The sequence below is a fragment of the Rhinolophus sinicus genome, chromosome 16 (genome assembly GCF_057876585.1).
Source record: "Rhinolophus sinicus isolate RSI-liver-muscle chromosome 16, RSI-T2T, whole genome shotgun sequence".
Taxonomy (NCBI): Eukaryota; Metazoa; Chordata; class Mammalia; order Chiroptera; family Rhinolophidae; genus Rhinolophus; species Rhinolophus sinicus.
In genome coordinates this window covers 30653456-30671238 of record NC_142516.1, presented here as the reverse complement: position 1 = coordinate 30671238, position 17783 = coordinate 30653456, and the positions used below count along the sequence as shown (strand labels likewise).

General features: G+C 43.9%; 1 protein-coding gene and 1 long non-coding RNA gene across 5 annotated transcripts; one reads left to right on the top strand and one right to left on the bottom strand.

Annotated features, from left to right (window-relative positions):
* Positions 1–397: 397 nt before the first annotated feature.
* On the bottom strand, positions 398–17020 carry ZBTB5 (zinc finger and BTB domain containing 5). 4 transcript variants are annotated; one of them, XM_019729127.3, is made up of 2 exons: positions 16824–17020; positions 398–4841 (listed from the first exon to the last, which is right to left on the bottom strand). In XM_019729127.3, exon 2 carries the CDS (start codon positions 4835–4837, stop codon positions 2807–2809), a length of 2031 nt encoding a protein of 676 aa, XP_019584686.3. In that variant the 5' UTR covers positions 4838–4841; positions 16824–17020; the 3' UTR covers positions 398–2806. The 4 variants fall into 4 exon arrangements, with proteins under 4 accessions (XP_019584686.3, XP_019584687.3, XP_019584685.3 ...); XM_019729128.3 differs by having other exon boundaries at positions 15438–16830; XM_019729126.3 differs by lacking the exon at positions 16824–17020 and adding an exon at positions 15092–15387.
* LOC148754984 (uncharacterized) lies at positions 4779–7655 on the top strand. The gene is made up of 3 exons (XR_016019481.1): positions 4779–5480; positions 6104–6153; positions 7520–7655. It is a non-coding gene; the product is annotated as an uncharacterized LOC148754984 (long non-coding RNA).
* Positions 17021–17783: the final 763 nt, after the last annotated feature.

Here is a 17783-nt window from a genome sequence, read left to right as displayed (position 1 = left end):
GCCCTGCTCCTGCTGAAGGAGTCGGGTTCCAGCTCTTCCTTATGGCCAAGCCAGACTGGCAGGTGGAGTTTTCAACCCAGGAGGCAGGTCAGGGAGCAGCCGAAAGCACAAGATTAAGCAGGCCCTGTAACAGTAAACCTGGGTGGACTGAGAACAACCTTCACACTCATCCATGGCTCAAAGACAGAGAGAGTGCAGGCAAGGCCGAAGGGACTCACTCGAGGAAATGACCAGTAATAGTTATTGACAGCATTCGAGTATTTTGGAAGAGGCTTGGTTAAAAAGAAATATTGGTCAAAGCAGCATTAGCAAAGAAAGCAATACTACTTCCCTTTTTTGTTTTAACCTTAATAACCTAAGAGAAGAAAAGGAACACATATTGAGTTAGAGGCATGAATGTGACAAATTTTTTTTATTTCAAAATCTCAAATTTTGACCATAGCATAGCACCACTGACATGGGTGCCCTGATAGAACTTTATGAGTTGATCACCAGAAATGATTATGCCAGGCTATAATTAAGGCTAACCAATCAAAATCCAGGTATGCAATACCAGTTAAAATTCAGGTAGAAACTATGGATCCTAGGAACCCTGGGACTGGTTTTCCAGGGCACCTCTGAATTACCTTTTAAGTACTACAGCTTGTAGGAGGACACTGGCCCGCAAGCTTGCTTCTCACACGTAGAAACTGACTGACTAAGAGGTAGATGAGCAATTCTAGATTCCGTTTAGCAGTGGAGAGGCAGGGCTCCAGCTGTTGTATCGGAGATAGGCCCCAAAGCAAAGTCCACGTAAGCCCGAGCTGAGGGCAGGGGGCAGAATCCTGGCACCACCTCCTCAAGACAGAAGGGAATGAGAGCCGCCACTGCTCTTCCCGGTGTCACTGGTTCCTCTCCCCGGGCCCAGGCAGGGCCCCTTGTTGTCCATGCTGACCCAACTGCCTCCAAAGGTTAATCTCACAAGACAATGGTCCCCATGGCATGTAGAGGGGTGGATGCAGAACCTCCTCGCAACAAGTCAGAAAATGGCTAACAATTAGCCACACACACAACTGAGTTTCACAGCTGACCCCACGTCCTCCAGTCTCTTCCCCACATCTGCTGGAAAGGAGAAGACTCCCAAAGGTTCCCTCTCCTCCCCGGGAATCTGTTCACAGGAGATGTTAAGCCCGACTATGACACTGAGTTTATCCACGGACAGATGTGTAACTGCACACACTAGAGGAAGAGGAGAAAACACGCTGATTTTTGTTTTAGGCTACACACTTAGCTTTCTCAATGTAAGAACTGCAGGATTTCTCTCAGTTGTGCACAATGGTTGGTATCTAAAAAAGCTGTATAAAAACAATGAACTCATGGTCACACATGAATTAAACTGACTTCATGAGCTGTACAGACACATTAACCTATGCTGTTTCCCTGAAAGCACACAAGCCAGGTCTCAGCCTGACACAGGTGCCACCAACAGCCCCGATGGCACAGGGTCAGGCCGCCAGGTGGGCTGGGGAAGTGAGGCAGTGGGACCAAAGAGGCCCTGGGCAGTGACCCAAATGTCTCTTCCAACAGTCTCAGATGCTACTTGGTGATTTCTATGCTCTGGGCTGCCCAACTCTCTTACCATCTGGAAAGTATTCATCCATGAACACTGCTACGCTTGGACTTCAAACATTCAGGACTGAGCTGGAGCAACAACAACAAAAGTTCAGGTCCTATACTCGAAAACTAGAGTATATATATATATATAACAGTAATAAAACCCATGGTGGGAGGGGCTTGACCTCATTTTTGGTTAGTTTGCAACTGAAAACAGCAATCTGGGTCTTGGAATGATGCCATATAGGGTGTGAGTGCGTGAAGAAGCGAAGCAGAAAACAGGCTTGTCACTGGGTGGACTGGCCCCCAAAATCTGGATGGAGCAAAAGGTTAAAAGCGCTTTCAAAGATCCCACAAAACTGGACTCCACATCATCAGAACAAAGACAAACACTAGCTCTTTTCTGACCTCCAAACATGGACCTGTAACATAGGCATACAAGTTGGTTAAATACTGCTAAAACCGCACATACAGAAACAACACTTGTCACTCCCTACGAGTATATACTCCATTTACAACTTTGTTTTTAAAACCAGGAAAAATTATTAAAACATCTATCCAACAGTGATGTTTTCAAAAGTATATACACCTAATAGTCCAGAGAATGCTCGCTCTGGACCCAGTGTCAGCACCATCAAAGTGCAGTGCCTGTGACTGCAAATCAGACAAAAATAAAAACTACAGTACTTTCTGAGGCCGAGGACTAGCTCCTCATAGACATTAAAGCATCTGTGGGGACAGGCCTGTCATCCAGGGCCTTTTAGACGGGCACAAAGTTGCCATTGGTTACACATAAGTGCGTTTTGCATCACGGTACAGGTATATAATATTCCCATCAGAAGGTATAGGAAATTTAATTAAATGCTTCAGAGTTCTACAAAAATTGCTAAAAAAATTTTTTGCACTTCAATTTTTAATTTTTACATGTGCCACTTTTAACAACATCAATTACAAACTACTTTCTGACTGCTTTAGTCAACCCTAAGGAAGAACTTGGTATGGGGATTGCATCCCTCTCTGAAAGTGTGCATTTCATCCAGAAATGCAGCAGCGCAGCGCTACACGTATTCGTTCTCCACTTATTAGCCATCGAAATTTACAAGAGCCATCGGGGCAGCTGGAAGCCTCAAACCCATGGGCCTCAGCCCCCAACCAAATGAGATTTTGGTTTCAGTCCTACAACTGGCATCGGCATTCTCTCAAGAGGTCGGGGTTAGAGCAAAGTGCTGGGAAGACTGCTGCTCTGCCAGCGCAGGCAGGTTGTCTTCGAATGTTTATACAGGTGGCTGGACTGGCTGAACCTCTTGCCGCACTTGAGGCAGGCATAGGGTTTTTCACCTGTGTGAACACGGATGTGCTTCTTGCAATCTGTCAAGGTCAGGAAAGTCTTGCAGCAGATTTTGCAGGCATACTTGCGAGCTCCCTCCACAACCAAGACGTTGTGCTCTGATAAGGCCTTCTTGCACTTGGATAGGACATCAGCAGATGCCCGGGTCAACTGCGGAGGGCCAGGTTGGGAAGGATGGCCATTTTCAAATGAGGACGTGGCCCCATTCATCATTAACTGGGAACTGGCAGAGTTTTCTGGGATCTGTGAGCTCCTGACAGAAGTTACAATTGGCATTTTGGGAGCTATGCGGCGGTAGTATGGAAAGTTACTGGCCTTTCCTCTTGAGGAGCCCATCATTACCCTGGAGAAGGAGGAGTGGAGGCCCAATCCAGACCTGGAAAAATCCATCCCAAACTGTTCTCCTTGATAGCCTGAAGTCTGCACACATGGCAGGCCCATCGCCTCCTGCATGGGCCTAACAAAGTGGGAGTCTGCAGGCTCGCTGAATGGGTTCTCCACGTGAGACCCGGGCGCTGAGGAGGGCCCGCCCGCAGGCCCAGCCTCTGGACTCAACAAATACGGGCCCTCACACTCCAGCCTGCAGTCACTTGTGGTGTTTGGGATATTATCGTCATTGCTCTGATTTGCACTAAAGTTACTTCCTCTGCTCTTGTTAAGGAAATTTGAAATGCTGAAAGTGGACTTGTGATCTAAGTTATTTGTGACTTCCAAAATGTGGATGTCACCTACCCTGTCCGTGCTCGACTGCGGATCTGAAAAACTCCGATCGCTGCTTTCCGGGCTGAGGTCTATCTTCTCGGCACTGACCACAACTCCTTCCACTTCCACTGACTCGCTGCCTTCTGCTTGTGAGGTCACATCACTCACTTCATCCTGAGGCTCAGGAGAGCTCAGCGGCTCAGATTTGACCACCACTCTCATGTGCTCCTTCTCACCGAGGCCAACCTCAGGGTTTGCGCACTGAAAACCACTTTTCTCAGTTGCAGCTTCCTGCTCAAAACTCGTCTCCACCTGAGTTGCACGGGAAGCCATGGCCAGTGGGGCCATGTTGCCAGCGCCATTGTCCGACTGGCTGGGCACCTGGGCATCTTCTTGCGCACCGAAGGACTGGTCAAACATGATGGCGCTATCTTCCTGGTTGTCCGTCATCCCGTCGGCCTTCGGGTTCTCCACAATTTTCAGAGAATCTGGTGAGAAGAACTCCTCCCGAGGATGAACCCCCGACGGCCCATTCTCTGCTGTAACATTGGACATGGCCGACTCATCCAGGGCGGGTCGGAGGCGCTGCCTGGCCCGTTCCTCGGCAGACTGCTTGCGCTTATGAAGGCGTCTCATGGGGAAGGGCGTCCGCGGGTCCAGCGTACTGCGCATTGAGGAGCTCATGGGGGCCGGCTGCTCCTCGCCACTCTGGTTGGAATTGAGGGCTGAGCTCACGATGCTTAGTCCGAGCTGCTGCAGCATAAAGAAGCGCTGCATGCGGGCGCTCTGCTCCTGAACACGCTCACTGGGGGGAGACATGGGCAGTGTCCTTGTCGTTAGGTAATGTTTACATGCCTTAACCACCGAGTTCAAATGCAGGTGAGAGGCTGCCAATAAGACATCCATAACATTGCTCTCCCCCAGCATGAGGGTGGACGTGTACATCATGTCAATCAGCGCGGCGAAGGCCTCCGCCGTCACCACCTCGCTGTCCAGCTGGATCATGTTCATGGTCTGATCTCCCTCTGCCACTGAGAACAGGGCTCGGAAATGCGTGCTGCAGGCTGCCAGGACAGAGCGGTGCGCCTTAAAGTGCCTATTCCCCACTACGATGACACAATCACAGAGCTGGCCGTGAAGTCTTTGGTAGTTCAGCTGCTGGAAGATCTGTTCAAAGTGTCCAGGAAAATCCATGATCCTACGGGAAAACAAAGAAAGAAAGTGTGAAGACTTAGAACAACTTAAGACAAGGCCAGGGGCCACAGGAAGTGATGAACAGAGGTGTGGATGACCAAGCCTGGGCCTCTGAAAACTGGTGATGTTTCCGATGATGGGCACACAGACTAAAAACCTGTCCAATAAGGAGCAAATGCTCATTCAGCTGCAGCGCTGGAAGCATGCACACGTGTGGGACCAGCTACTGGCTGTTTACAGGCTCCTCTTCCCTCTTCCCATGACCTGCTTTTAACACTTAACATGCTTTTAACTTGTTAGAAAAGACCAACATGTGAACGATAGAATATCTACCCCACAGAAGTTAATTTGTGTTCTGTATTCCCTAAAGACAATGAATAAGCTCCAAGAATTCCAAACCAGTCTTTTAGCAACCTTACATCAGTGAAAAGGTAAATCAGTATTAGTGAGGAAGATGTCTAGTTATCATAGGTGGTAGTATTATAGATTGCGCACACACATTTACCCCCCACTCATTCCTGAAACCCCATTAAAAATACACTAAAGTTTTTCGGTTTTGTTGTTGTTTGAAAGGTATAAACACACAAGGAAAAAAACAAATGGGAAAGAAAAGGTCAATAACATTTTGGAAGCTGGTGAACAGGTGAGTGATTGAGTGCTAGCTGACTTAACACACCTAGAAAGCTAAATCCTAAACCGGCAGTGGATAAAACACCCTGACTTATATATAAGCCCCCCATCCACCCAAAGGCTCAGGAACTGGTTGCCAAGGTACCAGGGGAAGTGGGATGGAGGTGACCAAGACAGGAGGACTGGACGGAAGTCTATTAAAAAAAATAATAATCCAATGGACGCTCTCTGCCTATGACACAGAAAAGGTACATGTACAGAAACAGAGCGTAGATTACTGGTTATCTGGGGCTGGGGGTGGGACACGGAAGGACTGCAAATGGACGCAGGGACTTTTGGGGGGCTGATGGGAATGTTCTAAAACTGGACTGACTGTGGTGATGACTATACAACTCATACATTTTCTAAAAATATTTGTTCCCTTAAAATAATGAATTTTATGGTATGGACATTATACCTCAATATAGCTCAACAAATTATAAAAAATAATGGGGAAAGAAAAACAAGAGATGAACAAGATCCAGATGAGGGGGACATAAAAGACTAACTTTTCAAATAAATGATCTTTCAACCCAGCATACTGATTTTAAAAAAATAATGCTATTTTGTCCAATGCCTTTCTTCCCCAACAAGCAGCAGAAGTACGATTATCTGCGGGAAAAAGAAGCCTCCTTATTTTCTGAAATGTAAGTTATCTTGAGTATAAGAAACCACCACTCTTTTCCAGAAAAGGTCATTCACTAGAATGTCAAACTCTTAATGTTCAATCCCTACTTTCTATAAAAAAGGCATAGGCAGCAAGGAAATTGTGGCCTGAGAGGCACCATTTTGAGGAAATTCCCAGCACCCAGAGATCTTTGAGAAAAGATTACCAAGGTACTAAACATGACCCCAACAAAGGCAGAGGTTTAAGTAATGTTGGCAGTAAAGCGTCCATTCAACCATTTAGCTTTCCCATTTGCCTAAAGATCAGCAGCCCTACACGAGATGCCCCAACGTAGTCCTCGAGAGAAACTCAGCTTTTCCAGGGTCTTCTCAAAGCACTTTAGGGATGCCTGGACTGTCCTGCTCTGCCTTGTGGTCAGGCCATCTTCAGAGCAGTACAAAGGCTAAGGCTTCTTTTGCTCTTAAGGGGCCCTGGGGGAAACTAACATGGTGGTGACATTAGAGATGATCAAACCTGGAGAAACACCTGTTCTCTAAGTTACAACAGTGTGCAATTATCCATTTTGAGATACTCCAAACTTATTTCTCCTGAATGACAATATTCTTTCATCCCAATATCACTTAATCGGTCAATTTATGATCATTTGGATTAGTGACGGAAATCAAATCCACCAGCTCAAAGATAATCTTAGCCATAAAACTGGCTAATTATTCACTGTCCTTCCTTCCCATATCGAGGTGTCAGAAAGGACCTCAGGATTAAGTCAGCGTCCTTAACTGAATACAACAGTCTACTCAGCTGACTTAAGGAGAGAGGGGAACTCACTGGCTCGTGACATAGGAAGTCCTGGGGTGATGCTAACTATAGTCACGGCTGGATCCCAGGGTCTCCATATCATCAGGACACTCTTTGGGGCTGCTCTCTTCTATGAGAGGCAAAAATGGCCACGATCAGTGCTAGACAGAACTCGCCCTTCTCGCCTGCAATCTGGGTGATGAGACTATCTTTCTTGACAGTACCAGAAAAGTCTCCAGGGCAGACTTTTACAGGCAAGGCTTGGGTCACATACCCATCTCTGAAACAGTCACTGTAATCAAAGGGGACTGGCCTTGCTGGATCATCTACCTCTGGAATTCAGAGGTTTGGGGCATCTGATCTGTACCACATAGACAAAGAATAGGTGAAAAGTGATCTCCCCCAAAGATGTAGTAGACAGACAAAAACAAATAAACAAAAAGGGTCCCGTGGAGATAGTATTTGAATGTTGATTTGTGGGAAGATGTTAACAAGTTTTACATTATTGCAGTTTTTTGTTGCTGTATAACAAATCACTTTAAAACTTAATGGCTTAAAACAACAAAAATCATTTTATTCTCTCTTGACAGTTCTAGGTGTTGACTGGACACCGGTGGTTCTCTCTTGGGAATTGTCATGTGGTTGTAGTCAGGTTGTGACTGGGGCTGAAATCATCTTGAAGCCACAGTCACATACCAGGCAATGCAATTAAATACGGAAATACTGGCCCATCTTTCCGAATGGATCGGTAGGGATGAGCATGCAGAGAGCAGGGCAACCTGTGCTGTGAGTACACTGACAGACTTTTAAGAGAAGCTATGTAATATCCAGCAACACATGCATAACTCAATTAAGGTAAAAGTGGAACCATGAGTGAAACCAAAGAAGAAATGCAGCTGATGCACTAGCATCATTTTCATGTATGTTTGGCCATCCCAAAGTGCCACCGTCAATATTCCAAGAATGAGTTGGAAATATTAGGTTGCTGCAAAAGTAATTGCGGTTTTTGCAATTATGTGTAACTTTTCAAACTGCAATTACTTTTGCACCAGCCTAATAGCAGGGCATTACTATGATACCCAAAAGTCATTCCAAAGACTATGAATATGAAGAAGGCTTAGATTTGTACCATCTGAGGTAAGGTTTTCCCAGAAGCAGACCATGAGAGAAGGATTCAAGTGCAAGTGATTTATCAAGGAGGCACTCCCAGGGGAAAATGGGAGTGGGGAGTATGAGGGGGAAGCAGCAGCAGCCAAGCAAGGGTGCGATTTGGGGCAAATCCAAGCCTTAACCTGGTCTAGCAGGGGAGCTCTAAAGTATAAATGTGTTTGGGGCACCTCAAGGCAAGGGAACCTGTCTTTGGCAGCGCTGCATTAGTCAGTCAGCAGCTAAGAGCCTCTCCAGGGGGATGGACACGGCCAGGCACTTCCGGCTCCCTGGGCCCACGCACAAAGGGATGCCAGTCACCCGAAGACCCTGTCCTCAAAGAGTCACAGACGCTGCACGACAGGTGCACAGAACTGGCAAAAAGGATCAAGGGGATCTGATCAGAGCCCAGACAGCATCTGCGACACATAGTTGGTGATACTACAGAATAAAGTGATGTGGAACCACATAGATAAATACATGCTACTGTCTGTTAGGAAAGGACATTTTTACATACTTATGTTTTATTCTCAATCCCCCACTGCCATTCCAAAACTATTAAATCAAGGAGAAATTAGATAATAACTTTATTTCAATATTGGATCACTGGACGCTTCCTCTCCTAAAATGGTTTAAGTAACGTAAGAATGATCTTTTTCATAGCATTGGATAGATATTTCCTATAAAACTATTGGTACTGATGCCTTTTCTGGGGTGGGGAGTAATTCTTTGACAGTGTTTTCTGTGTGTGTGCTGGGAAAAGGGATACGGTCTGTTCAGGCTCTCTTTCTTTTTAGAGTTTTAAAAACAAATTTTACCAAAGGCATACAAAGTTTGCTAGGTACACATTAAAGAATCAAATAGTTACACAAGATTTGTTAAGACAAATACCAGGGCCCAGCCTCTCTGCTCCCCATGTTCTCTTTTCCAAGGCTACCACTTTAAACTCGTGGCTAATGCTTTTGATATCTACATACATATATTAAATGACATGCTTGGAGCTCCTTAATTTTTCAGTTAGACATTATCTATTGACTTCCCCTTGGTTAGAGATAAGAATTTTGATAAAGTGATGACAGTCTTTAGTTCTAAGTTATATACCTCATGGTCCTCTGAGTTTGCTCGAGTTGCGGGAGAGTTTTGAATAACCATGATATCGATTCATGATTACCTTCCATCAGAGCAGAATAACAAATTTTATATCTCCCAAACGAATTGAATTTTAAAAATACCTCTTCAGATACCTTTTGTAAAAAATATTTTCAAGTTTATTTTCAGGGTTCTTGGCTGCAGTATAGATGTTGATTGACTGCAGCTAACTTAACCAAAAAGCCAGTTGCCACAAGGTTACTGGTTTGCTCACAGAATTGAAAGGAAGGCTGGACACCTGAGCCTGGAGGGGCAGCAGGAACAATGTGGCCGGAATGCTGTCTCTGTACAGCTGTGCTGGACTCAGCCACTACCACGCAAGTGCTGACTGTACAGGGCATCTAATCTTCCCTCCCCTTCATTACTGTTACTTAGTCTTGATTCTTGAATACATGTCTCGTTTAATGTAACCGTGAGGTGAAATAGGAAGGACACTTGAAGTAATTGTGCTGCACAGTGAAAGATGACATTGTTTCAAGGAAGAGTACTTGTGCAATTTTTGAGTCGCAAACTGCACTCATTGCTTTTTCATGGAGCTCCATTTTTACTTGGAAGAACGAATGACAAACTATGGTTATTTAGACTCGAGTATTTGCCAGATATTTTCTTGGAAATGAATAAAATGAGCTTGTCATTTCAAGGAAAACAACTTACAGTGTTTCTTGCCTATGATAAAATCTAAGCTTTCGGGGGAAAATTGGACTTCTGGAAAATCTGTATCTGTCACTGTGGGCCTGATAGCTTCCCAATGCTCACCCCCTTCTGATATGATTGTTAGTGATATTAATGAAATATGATTTTTGAAAAATGTTGTATAATAAATGTGTCAACATTTGGAAGATCTGCATAACTCTGTGAATCCATATTTTCCAAATGATTAATGTTGGAATCATGATGTTACAAAAGAAGGTATAGGTAAAAAAATTCATTCAAAGTGCAAGATAAAAACAAGTGTATTTGAATGTAACAGAATATGAACAGTTCATTGATATAGTTTCAGATTCCACATGCAACTAACCACTTAAGAAAATATCATTTGCTGAGTGTTGTTATAAATCAGAAAAGACTATCCAAAATTATCTGAAAAAGCTACTGAAATACTCCTCCCTTTTCCAACCACATATTTGTGTGACGCTGGATTTTTGGTATACTTTAATCAAAAGTATATCACGACAAATTGAATGCAGAAGCAGGTATGAGAAACCACCTGTCTTCTATTAGACTAGACATTAAAGAGACTTTCAAAAAAAAGTAAAAGAAGGCCACTCTGAGCATTCCCGGTACCCAGATGTTGGATTCAAATACCATTCGCTAATAAAAGGAACCAGGGCTCCTTGGACAAATGGCCAATGCTTGGACTGAGGCAGGAAGTATACAAGATAAGCCTGCAGAATTTTGTAGTGCCAGAAAGTAAGGGCGTGCTTAAAACAAACAAACAAACAAACAAACATGATAATGGGAGTACTTGAGAGGGACATAGGATTCCACAGGAGAAAGCGCTCCCAAAGACCAAAGCTGGAACAGCTTGAGCAAAAAGATAAATAAAATAGTACTGGTTTATAACCCAAAGTGTAAAATAAATATCCATAGGTCCATACTGATTTAAAGTATGGATTCGATAAATAAATGGGAGAGAAGAGACAAATCTTTTGTGCAGAAGAATTTCAAATAATTTATGTAGCTATTCTGCCCTCAAGGACATGGAGCATGTATCTCCCCACTCCTTAAGTGTGGGCTATGCCCAGTGACTTCCTTCCACAGGACAGTAGGGAAAGGGAGGGGAAAAGAGGAACTTCAGACTTGAGAAATCTGACAAACACTACCTCAGTCAGGTGACCCAGGGCAACACCAAAGGTGACAAGTCATGCTGACAGTAAGTCGTTAGTAAGCGTCATGTGTTCATGTGATGAGAATGACACTTCATTTCTGTGGTCTTTCCCCTGCAAAACCTGGAACCCCAGTCTAATCATAACAAAAACATCAGACAAATCCCAATTGGACATTCTACAAAATAAGTGATCAGCACTCAACATTATCAGTCACCAAAAACAAGGCAAGTATGAGAAACTGTCACAGCCAAGGGGAGCCTAAGGAGACATGATGCCTGATTGAATGTGTTTTCCTGGATAAGATCTTAGAATAGAGAAAGGACAAGAGGTAAAACTAAAGATAACCTGAATAAAGAATGGACTTTAGTTAATAATAATGTATTAACAATGATTCATTAATTTTAACAAATGCACCCTACTAATGGTAAGATTAATAACAGGAAAACTGGGTGTTGGTATGTGGGAACTCTCTGTACTGTCTTCACAATCTTTCTATAAATCAAAAACTGTTCTAAAAATAAAGATTTTTTTCCAAATGCCACTATTTTTACTACACACTTGTTTTGGAAAATAGTTATTTTTCATAAAAATATGTTATTTATGTTAACATGTAATGAGCTTATCACTTTTAATGAATGCTTAAATCTTTTTCTCAATTTTAATTTCTAATATGGTTTATACTGATAGCTACAACCCACAAAAAAGCTCTTTGGAGTCATTGATCGGTTTTAAATGTGTAAAGGAATCCTAAAGTCAAAAGTTTGAAAACCACTGAAGTAGATGTTTCACATACGTGTATACGGAAAATGCATGTATGTGGAGTCTCATTCTTCAAATATATAGGATGAATGAGCCTAAAGGCAGCCTTCCAGTTATACATACTCATATATTATGCTACTCAAGTGTGTGCAATGAATTGCCTGGCAGTTTCTCAGCAGTGTTACCTTCCGGGATCATCAGGAAGTATGCCTTTAACCTGTTACTATTGTAGCCAACTGTCAAAGCACCTATGCAGTATCAGTAACACCGCACCCCTTCCCATGATGACATCTATTAGTTGGGTGGCGGAGGATTAGTTGGGTGGGAATGAGAGAGTTGAATGCCAACTAAGAGCCAGGTTCTGTAGGTACTTTACATATATTATTTCTTAGGGAGGATTGTCAAGCAGTGACTGTCATCCTGTGTCTAGGGCTGACATCACCCAACTAGTGCAGTGAGTAAAGGAGAAGAGTTGTAAATCCAGATCCGACCATGAAACCTCACTTTGCTAATGTGAACAGCCCCCAGATAGACATGGGCCAGGTGGATGACGACAGGATACTCAGGAGAGGAGAGAACACTACATACTTACAAGTGTGAGCAAAGGCTAGGAATAAGGATTAGGAGATTGACGGAGTAAGGGGATGAAGCTGAAGAGCAGGGGTCAAGGTCAAGGATTGGGGGTGAGAGTGAAAAGACAAGTGCGTAAAATAACAGCTAAGGGAGTGAAAATTAGAGCAAGCGTTCTGGAAGATGTAGCAGGAGGGGCTTCTCTTCTCTTACTCAAATCCTCCAACGCTGCATGCCACCACCACCAACCACACTGCCAAAATCACCGACCACACTGCCAAGCCTTCACGTCCAACAGACTGATTTGGAAGGTGAGGAGGATGTAGGATGAGCTTTGCTTTCTCTTCCCACTGTCCCTTGCCATTGGCTCCTCCCCAAACCTGCCTTCCATGATGCTGTGCAGAACAAGAATCAGGGACCAGAGCTTTGGGGAGAAGGGAAGGGTGACAAAATACATTCCTGGCAGCAGGCTCACCTGTCATAAGGGGAGAATCTTGGTCTGCTCACCCCCGTCAGGGAGGTGGTCTGTCAAGGTGGTGGGCCACCAGCGGAGTGCTGTCTGAAGGATGGGCGTGTCCAAGACAGTTACATGACTCTGAAAACACTGTATTTAAACTTAAAAGTAACTTATGACACATTTCACTGCTTTATCCTGTTTAGAATTTTCTACTTACACTGTAACTAGCCTAGAAATTTCCCTTTCTTGGGTACTACATTTTCCTAAAACATAAAATGAATAGCCAGCTAGCTGACTCTCTAGATGAAAGAACATCTGGAGCCAGTTAACGCTCTAAAGATCATACAAACTTCATAAGCATATTAAAATCTATAAAAACCACTATAAATGACTTCTTTTAGCTACTTATAAATCTGAAAGTATATCTAGTTTAACATCTGCTTAAGTCTAAATGTATTTTCCCTTTGTTATTTAGAAAATGTTGCCTGCCACCCCCAGTTGCCCCCGTACACACAACCTTTTCAGCAATTTTTAAAAATAGCTTTCATTGCCTTTTACCCTTGACAGATCAAGAAACATATTTCTTAATGAACAAAAACTATTTTATCAAGAAAAAAGCCATGCCAAAGCATTGAAGACACCATTAGTGATGATGCCTTTCCAGTAGAGAAAATGAAAAACAGATTTAATTCGTTTTTATACCTAGTTTACTTTCTAAGTAGGATATTCCTTACTTCTGAATCATTTATCAAATCAATAGCATTCAGCAAGGGACTGATACTTTACCTGCCGAGTGGCTTTTGACATTCTACTCAAAGAATACAATGTATGTTATTAAATGTGTTTAGATTTTTGTAACCATCTGTTCTTTTCACAACTGAACCCGGAAACAGTGGGTTTTCTTCTCCCTGTCCTCCTCAAATCCTCTAGTAGAGACTAAGATAGGACTAAACAATTGAAGATCTTGCATATTTAGAGAAGACTGTTGAGTGGATTTTAAATTATAAACCACTAATTACGATATAGTGAAAAATCAGTTATCCCAAGTTAACAATCATATTCAGAAGAAAAGGGGGAGCAATTCTCCCTACTCATTTTAAACTTAAAAAGTTGGAAATAAAGCATTTGTAAACTTGTTATCAAGTACACAAAGTAACAGACTACCAAGTATAATTTCCAAAAGCAGACTCACCAGACAATCATCCTTTAAAGTTAGTAAAAGAAACAAAACTTTGCTAATTTCCATTTATAAGAAACAAGTATCACTTCCAACAGGATTCTTTCAATAGCAAACTTTTTTCAGAGTACAAAGGAAAATTAGTAAAATTAATTGGTTATAATTAAATGAATTAATTGGGTATAAGTCTTTTAACCGTACCAAATGTCATTAAATCTAAGATGCCAGTGATTATAAAATGCAACATATTTCATGTAACATTAGGAAAGAAAAAAAAAGCTGTCAATTAGGCCATAGGATAATGCTTACTGATAGCATCCTGTCTTCAAGATTAAAATGGGAACAAAACTGTTTTAGAATCAAGGAAATACTAGAACCTTAAACATATCATTCAAATATGTTAGACGATCAGAAGGTAAAGTATCTACAGATAAAATATAATCTTGAATACTAAGAAAGTAATCTATCTATGCCTACTCTATTACAATAAAGTCAGTGCTCCAATGCAATTTCTAATCTGTTTGAAGTGTGAGAAAGATAAATCAAAGCTTTTAGCAAATATATGCATAATTAATCAAGTGAAAGGCACCCCTCCCCCCAAATTGGTCTTGAAATTAAAAGTCACTTTCAGTGATGAAAATGATGCAAATAACTGTAAGAGCAATAGTTCACTCAGAAACAGCTGGTCTTTTAGCACATAAGTTCACTGAATACTTACCACACAAAAGGTGCAGTGTAGTGTTACATTCCAGCCCACCTGCTACACTAACAAAAGCTGGCTCTACTAGACAACATCCGTATTTGAGAAATGTTAAGTATAGTAAACGAAATCATATTCTTAAAACTGGAAGAGGAGGAAAAGTATTTGTTTACAACAAATTTACATTTTAAAAAATGTTGAAAGCTAACATGGAGTCAATACCTTGGGCTTTTCCTTTTCCCTGTCCAAGGAGAAACTGAAGCAGATTCAAGATTCTGTGTCAGCACCACAGCAAGCTTTGTCATATCTGACTGTACACACACTGAAGAACTCAATATAATTCATGCTAAGTACTTTAAAAACTAAAACACTTACATGCATTTTTGTATCCAAGTGATTTTTGTAAAACGACTTCAACTTCTCACCATAGTCTTGCGACAAAGCCTCTTTTGAGAGCACTGAGCCCCAAATTTAGGAAAACACTCCATTGTAAGATATTTTTCTTCCATATCTTATCATTTGCAGAATTTTGCTAGACACCTCAATTACCCAGAACACAGCTTGCCAGTATCTCCAGCTAACTACACTATGTTTTGACATAACTTGGAAAAGAAAAATGGCGGAGCAGGAAACAAGTTGATTTCAGGACTCTAAAAGTCCTGGTTCACTTATTCAGCAAAATCCAAGGGCCTAGAACAAGCCTCCAACCAAAGCGTCTTACCTGGCAGGTGATCAAGCTGGGTGCGGTGGCCAGGCCAGTCTTCCCAAGTTTGCTGGGATTTCCAAAAGGGATTAAAGCAATAATGCTAGGCCTTTGCTTGGTTTAGGGACGTTTCTCTAAAATGCTTTCTTCTCTCCCCATCTGATCTCTTCCTCCCCCAGCCCCCAACTTTATTCTTTAAGCTTATGGACAACCACCCTCACCACGGAAATCCTAAGACTTTAGCAAATGAAAAGCAAGTTTTCCAGAAGACAGAGGCGCCCAGTCCATCTTCTAAAAATTATCTAAAGCACAACAACCCATACAAAAATAACAAATCATCAATGATGACGAAGGCACAGCACTCTCTCCAACTTGTAAAGAAAAATCCCACCGTATGTAATATCTTCTACTTACCACAACTGAAAAGTATATTAACATAATATGGAAAAATTTTGTTTCAATTCTTGAAGGTGAAGGGTTTCTCCTATTCATTCAAATTAACAGAACCCAAGCATACTACTTAGTAATCAAAACTACCGTGTTTTTACCTAAAATTTTTTCTCCAAGTTAAATTAGAATTTGTCTTCTTTTCAGAAATTAGCTTCTACAGTACCCTCCACTATACCAGAATGCAGACTGACTTAATAACAAATGACTTTGGGAAGGAAAAAAGAACCTAACCGTCAACACCGCCCCCCTGCCCCCACGCCTTAATGCACTGCCTTATATATTTATGTACAGATCTGCCTGGCCTCCAAACAAGGGGAGAAGGTACAACGGCTGTTCTTACACGAAGCCTGGAAGTAGTGGGCATTCAATAAATGCCTATAAACACTTTTCCTCTGATAACAAGTTGGGCATTCCAAAACACTAGCTCCACCCCTCCAGGGTCAGCCTCCAGTTCCCAATTCCAGACCGCCTTGGCCTTGCTCTGGTGAAATGAAACCTTGTTGCTCAAGGACACCCAGGATGGGCGAAAGGAAGCCACATTCGACCCCATCCCGCAGGGAGGGCAGTTTCTCTGTTCACCCCGCCAGGCTGTTGGTCCGGAGACCTACCCCACCCGACCCCTCCATCCCGGTAACCAACGTGTTCAGCCCGCAGATCGAGGGGGCAAGAGCCCCCGCCCCACCCCGCAGACAACCAGGCGTCGGGACACAGGGGACGCCTGCGCAGAAGAACCCGCCTCCCATCCTCCTGGCCCCTCTGCTCTGAAGGGTAACAATACCCCCTCAGAAAAGACAACAGAGTAGGCGAGGGACACCGGTACGCGTCTGCGCGCTTCCCAGATGCCTTGTCGCGACCCCACTTGCGCCGCCAGCCCAGCGCCGCTGGTGCTCAACCGTCTCCACGTGAACGCGCCCGCGCGCGCCACCACCACTCGCTCTGACAGGGTCTTCTCACCTGAGCCGGGCTCCGCCCCCCTTCTCGCTGGAAGAGGCAGTGACCCTTCCCCGATCCGACCCGACAGTGTCGGAGGAGGCGGGAACGTCCAGGCTGGCGTCTCCGTAATGGGATTTCCTCCCCCTTCCGTCCACCCTCCCCGCCCACCCCGCCTCTCGTCCCCCAGATCCTTCAGCCCGTTCGCCGCCACACTCTGAGAACACCGCGGCAGCGGCCGACAGTAAACGGAAGTGACGCAATGCGAGAGCACCTACTCCGCCTCCTCCCCTCTGGACGAACTACAACCAATCAGCAAGGCAGGGGGCGAGGCCCGGGCAGGAGGGCAGCCAGCCGGCGCGCGGAATCCGGAGGAATTGACTAGGCCGCACCGGAACGCTGACCAATCCACGGTCCCGGGAGCCTCGCTGTGTTTACTAACGATTGAATCCGTGAGCTCTGTGACCAATCACCGTTTGCTTTACAACACGTAAACTGTTATCAAACGCCTTTAAGGCGGGATTTATCACTAAGCGGTGTTAGGTTTGGGCTATGAAAAAGCTAATGTGTGTCGTAGCCAATCAAATCACGTTGTGGTTGAGGCAAGCGAGTTTTCCGCCTAATTTCACCAATCACAACCACGACTGCCAAGAGGCGGGCCCTCAGGGTAATGCGGGTCTCACCATTTGCGGGACCTGGAGGACATCCCCATCCTCCAGACGCCGGCCCTTCTGTGACCCCCGGCTCCTCCTCCAAAGCGAGTGGCCTTAGCGAGACTCACCCACATCGCGTCGTGGACTTTCTCACGTCGTGGACTTTGGGAAAAATAAAATTCCAAGAAGCTGTTAGGTTGAATTAGCCAAAATCTGGCAAACATCCATCTGACAGCAGTTTAGTCCGACAGCGCCCGAAGTCCGGTCCCTGGGCTGGCTTCTCGCAGTTCTGAAACCTGAGTATGACCAGCAGGTACCGGCTTCCGACTTG